We start from the raw sequence: 5,430 nt of genomic DNA, 5'->3' as shown, positions 1-5,430 counted from the left end.
CTGGAGAAAAGAGTATCAGAAGCGTGGACAGAGCTAGTGTGTCCTGCTAGCAAGAACGTCTCCCGCTGGTCTTCGGCTGTCTCTCCTCTTTCTTCATCTCTGTCTCTCTGCCCACCTCTCTCTCTCTCTTCTCCACTCTTTCTCTCTTTATCTCTCTCTTCATCTCCTCTCTCTCTCTCTCTTTCCCTCTCTCTCTCTGCAGGTTTAATTGGTCCCATCTGACCCCTCTGGAGCTGAAGGACCGCACGGTGGGACTCCAGACGCAAAGCACGCCTGAGAGTAACCCGCACTTCACACTGGAGGGGCACAAGTTCCTCATCTTCGGGGGCTCCATCCACTACTTCCGGGTGCCCAGGGGGTCCTGGCGAGACCGCCTCCTGAAGCTGCGGGCCTGCGGCTTCAACACTGTCACCACGTGAGTCCGCCTGCCCGCCCTCTGGGTCCACGGGGATAGGGTGTCTGTCTCTGGCTCTGAGCTGGGTCAGGAGCCCGGCCCAGTGACCTTCCAATGAGCCCCGTGCAGCAGGAGCCTTTTATGATGAGGGCCCCCTACCTCTCAGACTTCCTACCACAGTTCTCGTGTGTGCACACGGACATGCACATGTGGAGGAAGGAGAGTATGAGCATCTAAGGAAACACGGGCCACTGAAGTGAAGGTGAAGGGAGTAAAGGGAGCGGCTTAGGGATCGGACAGACCTGGTCTCAGTCCCAGCCCCGCCTCCAGCCATCCCAGCGCAGGCCCTGCTGTCTCCGCTGCTCAGGCAGAGTAGCAGTTGCCTCGTTGGCTTGTGCGGATGATTCCGTGGGATAAAACCTTTATCTTATTTCTATGGAAAATGCCCCTCCCAACGAGGGCATGTACGTGTACTTCAATGATGGTTGCAACACGACGTGTAAGGCCAGTTGAGTCCTGCAGAAGAATTTAAGTAGAAACTCGACAGGATGAACTGTAAATGTCACAGCACACATTTAGCGCGCCATGGAACACGATTATGGTCTGGTGACCAACGGTAACGTGTACTTAGGGTTTACTGGTGGCTGGGCATTTCCTAAGCAATTTCGCAAAATCGCTTCCTCCTCCTGAGTGCCCTGGGAGATGGACAGTTGGATTCCCCTCCGTGGGAAAGAGGCCGAGGCCCGGAGGGTCGGCCTGCTCAGGGTGGGCACCTGTTCCAGCTCTATTTTATAACCACTGCATGTGTTTGTTGAGGATGTCTATGCTCCATCAGTTGGTTGCTGAGTTCTCTATTCTTGTTTTAATTCCTAGCAATACCTTATTGGGCATATGTAGACATTTGTGTTTTTCCCTTCTCTTCACATTTTTTATGGGTATTAAAAGAATGGGTGGTGAGTGGGATAATTAATGCATCCATCCCAGGAATCTAGAATCAGGATTATTGACAGCTTAGATCACGACTGGGTGGCAGAGAAAGAAACCATTGAAAATAATTATTGTTCATGTCATATAGGTGTAACTGCCATGGGAAACTTCAACTTGCTCCAACATAGTACCCTAGGTTTTGGCTTGGGTTTGGGGCTGACCTAGGACTCGATAGGAAAGAAATAAGAAGATACTTATTGTACTTCCCTCTTTCCTACCACAGCTACGTTCCCTGGAACCTCCACGAGCCACAGAGAGGCACATTTGACTTCTCCGGGAACCTGGATCTGGAGTACGTGCTGTTGCTGCTCCTGTGACCTGGCCTGGGCCTGGGCCTGGGCCTGGGGGCAGGGAGGGGCTGGCAGGGGTTGATGAGGGACCATCGTGGCCTCTCAGCTCTGCTTGGAAGCTGTTCTCAGGGCCCTGTGCCAGCTCTGCACCGGGGCCAGGTGCTCTCCAGCTGGGAACCTGCTACTCCCAGGTGCCCAGGCCTACCCTGAGCCCACCCTCCTCACTGCAGCCCAGAGGAGCCTGGTCCCCTGTCAGCTCTGCTCTGCAGTGGGGTCCCGCCACCCGTGCTGGGAGGGGGCTGGCCCTGGAGGCAGCAAGGTGGTTGGGTTAGGTTCATGTGAGGACCCCGTCCCCTGTCTGACACCCCCGCCCCTCCTCATGACCTGGTGGGCTGTGCAGATGGTCCTGGGCTGGGAGCTGGTGAGAAGCCAGCTGCAGGGTTGAGGGCTCGGCCTTCCCTTCACTTCAGGGTCAGGTTCATGTGAGGACCCCGTCCCCTGTCTGACACCCCCGCCCCTCCTCATGACCCGGTGGGCTGTGCAGATGGTCCTGGGCTGGGAGCTGGTGAGAAGCCAGCTGCAGGGCCTCAGGCCTGTGACCACAGGTGTAGGATGACCTGCTCTGCAGGGGTGAGGGCTCGGCCTTCCCTTCACTCTCCCTGTCTCTGGTTGAGAGGAGGGCAGGCCAGCAGAGGATCCGGGTAGCTCTGCCGCCTGTGGCGTGTGCTGGCTTGTCACCCCCCGGCTCGGATGTCCTCAGAGTGGACGTCTTTGACCTTCCCAGGGCCTTTGTGTGGATGGCCGCGGAGGTCGGGCTGTGGGTGATCCTGCGTCCGGGCCCCTACATCTGCAGCGAGATTGACCTCGGCGGCCTGCCCAGGTGAGGGGTTGTGGGGGGAGGGCTGTGATGGTTTGTTTTACTAAAAGTAGAGCTGGAATCTGACAGCCCGGAGCCCGTGTTCTCGGGGAAGGCCTGCGGTGGCCCCATGAGTTATGGGCGCCGCTGTAATCCTTGTCCTGGTCACAGATGTGGGGCCTGAGAGCTGGTCCTCGTGCTGTGGGCGCCTGGGCGGGAGAGGCAGCATTGGGAGGTCACATCTCTTTCTTCCTGTTCCGTCAACGGGTTTCTGGTTGAGAGGAGGGCAGGCCAGCAGAGGATCCGGGTAGCTCTGCCGCCTGTGGCGTGTGCTGGCTTGTCACCCCCCGGCTCGGATGTCCTCAGAGTGGACGTCTTTGACCTTCCCAGGGCCTTTGTGTGGATGGCCGCGGAGGTCGGGCTGTGGGTGATCCTGCGTCCGGGCCCCTACATCTGCAGCGAGATTGACCTCGGCGGCCTGCCCAGGTGAGGGGTTGTGGGGGGAGGGCTGTGATGGTTTGTTTTACTAAAAGTAGAGCTGGAATCTGACAGCCTGGAGCCCGGTGTTCTCGGGGAAGGCCGGCGGTGGCCTGGTGAGTTATGAGCACCACTGTAATCCTTGTCCTGGTCATAGATGCGGGGCCTGAGAGCTGGCCCTCGTGCTGTGGGCGCCCGGGCGGGAGAGGCAGCATCGGGAGGTCACATCTCTTTCTTCCAGTTCCGTCTCCGGTCTCTGTCCGGGGTGGGAAGCTTTCCAGAGCGGAAGGGGGTTCTGACAACCTCTGGACTTGCTCTTAGGACCCCCTACCCCCTGGCTTTTCCCTTATTTTGTTAATGGAAGACCATGTTCTCCACTGAGCTGAGGGACCTCAGCTCCCCTTTGTTCCCCCTCATTTTCCTTTGCCTTCTCTCCTCTGTGCTGCCGGCCTTCAGTGCAGACAGCTGAGTACAGGCTGAGCACCCAGGCACCCACTCCTGTTCACTCCACAGCTGCCAGGTGTGTGCAGCCCACGGCTCGGCTCCGGGTGGGCACTTTCCTCCCGGTGCTCAGTGAAGGCTCTGTCTCCTCCGGGATGAGCGTGTTCTCCCATCCGGCTCAGGAGCAGCAGAGGCCTGGCCGTGAAGGAAGGGGTATTTTAGCAAAGCAGGGATGCCCTGGGCCGCTCAGCTGCAGGCCCCGCCCCACACAGGTGACCTGGGTACTGGGGAGGCGTCCTGGCGCTTGGAAGCTCAGGTCTCAGAAGAGATGGAACCCTGTGCCTAAGGTACATACACTGGGCTCCAGGAAAAGGTGTTTTATTTTGATTGTTTTTTAATCCTCACCTGAAGGTATGTTTTTACTGATTTTTAGAGAGAGAGAAAGAGAGAGGAAGGGGAAGAAAGAGACAGAGAGAAAGAGAGAGGAAGGGAGAGAGAGAGAAAGAAACATCGATGTGAAAGAAACATCATACGTGCCCTCATATGTGCCCCAGTGCCCTGACTGTAGGTGCCCCACCCGGGGATCGAACCCACAACCTTTTGGTGTGCAGGGTGATGCTCCAACCAACTGAGCCACTGGCCAGGGCTCAAGAAAAAGCTGTGTGTGTTTTTTTGGTTAATCCTCACCTGAGGATATTTTTTCCATTGCTTTTTAGAGAGAGTGGAAAAGAGGGGTAGAGACAGAGCGAGAGAGAAGCATGGATGTGAGAGAAACATGGATGTGAGAGATACACATGGATTGGTTGCCTCCTGCACATACCTGACCAGGGCCGGGGATCAAGCCTGCAACTGAGATATGTACCCATGACCGGAATGGAACCCTCGACCCTTCAGTCCACGGGCCAACACCCTAACCACTGAGCCAAACCAGCTAGGGCCGAGCCAAACCAGCTAGGGCCAGACAAAGGTTTTGAATGAACTGAAAAGGAATGGAGGCGAGCAGTCAATGAAAGGTTAAAGAGCCCCTCACTAAGATGTGGGTGTGCGGGCCGTGACGGAGCTGCCGCTCCTCCTAAGCTGGGAACTGTCACCCCGACACTTGTCGGTCGGACAGCCCAGTAGGACGGTCCAGAGAGCATCTTCCAGGTCCCTTGAGGGCTGCAGGAGAGCAGAAGACGTAAAGCTGGGCTGGAGAGAGCTCCGGAAGGAGCTGGCGGACCTGCAGGGCCCGGCCTGCCCCCTCCCGCCTCCTGCCTTCCCGTCTCAAGCACTGAGCTTGTCACCTTTTGCCCCCAGCTGGTTACTGCAGGACCCGGAGCTGAGACTGAGGACAACCGACAAGGGCTTTGTCCAAGCGGTGGATCGATATTTTGATCATCTGATGGCCAGAGTGGTTCCTCTCCAGGTAAAATCGCCGTCCTTTCCTTCCTTCTGACATTCGCTTCAGGGAAACAGCTGGCTCTACATATCCATAGAGCAGGCCGATCCCCGGCTCTGAGAGCTGAAGCTGACACCCTTGCCTTCGGTCTTGAACTCTAGACCCTCCCCTTAAGTTCAGCCTTCGCCCCAGGGCTTCTGGGAGCACACACATCACCCCGGCCAGGACTGACAGAGAGCAGAGAGCAGAGAGCGTGGGTGTATGATGGCGGCTTTGAATGTACTTGATGTTCTCTAGGCTCACTGCCCTTTCTACTGCTTATTTCTACTCCTGAGTGATCTTGGCTGTTTTCAACAGTCACCACACACACATGGCGAAAAGGCTCAAAGAGCACAAAGGAGATTATGGTAAATACAAGCCTCCCCTCGTCACCTTTCCCAAAGCGATCGTTACCTTTTCCGGAGACAGGCAGCCAATTTCACCAGAGTTTTGTGTGTCTTTCCATAGATTTCCTACACACATGGAGGCAAATTATCTATGCACACACTTACACATGCGTATGTATTCTTTTTTTTTTTAAATACATTTTATTGATTTTTTACAGAGA

The 5,430-nt window shown here is 56.1% G+C and overlaps 1 protein-coding gene across 1 annotated transcript in view; it reads left to right on the top strand.

The window, feature by feature from the left end:
- The window catches only part of GLB1L3 (galactosidase, beta 1-like 3), a 24,040-nt gene that overhangs the window by 2,973 nt on the left and 15,637 nt on the right, over positions 1-5,430 (top strand). Inside the window, exons 3-6 of the mRNA XM_014528477.1 lie at positions 203-415; positions 1,605-1,673; positions 2,456-2,551; positions 4,742-4,850. Coding sequence (XP_014383963.1) covers positions 203-415; positions 1,605-1,673; positions 2,456-2,551; positions 4,742-4,850 — 487 coding nt within the window. The remainder of the gene's footprint in view (positions 1-202; positions 416-1,604; positions 1,674-2,455; positions 2,552-4,741; positions 4,851-5,430) is intronic.

This window comes from Myotis brandtii, unplaced genomic scaffold (assembly GCF_000412655.1).
Source record: "Myotis brandtii unplaced genomic scaffold, ASM41265v1 scaffold636, whole genome shotgun sequence".
NCBI classification, from domain to species: Eukaryota; Metazoa; Chordata; class Mammalia; order Chiroptera; family Vespertilionidae; genus Myotis; species Myotis brandtii.
Note: the sequence above shows the minus strand (reverse complement) of the source record. Positions and strands in the feature narration are given on the sequence as shown.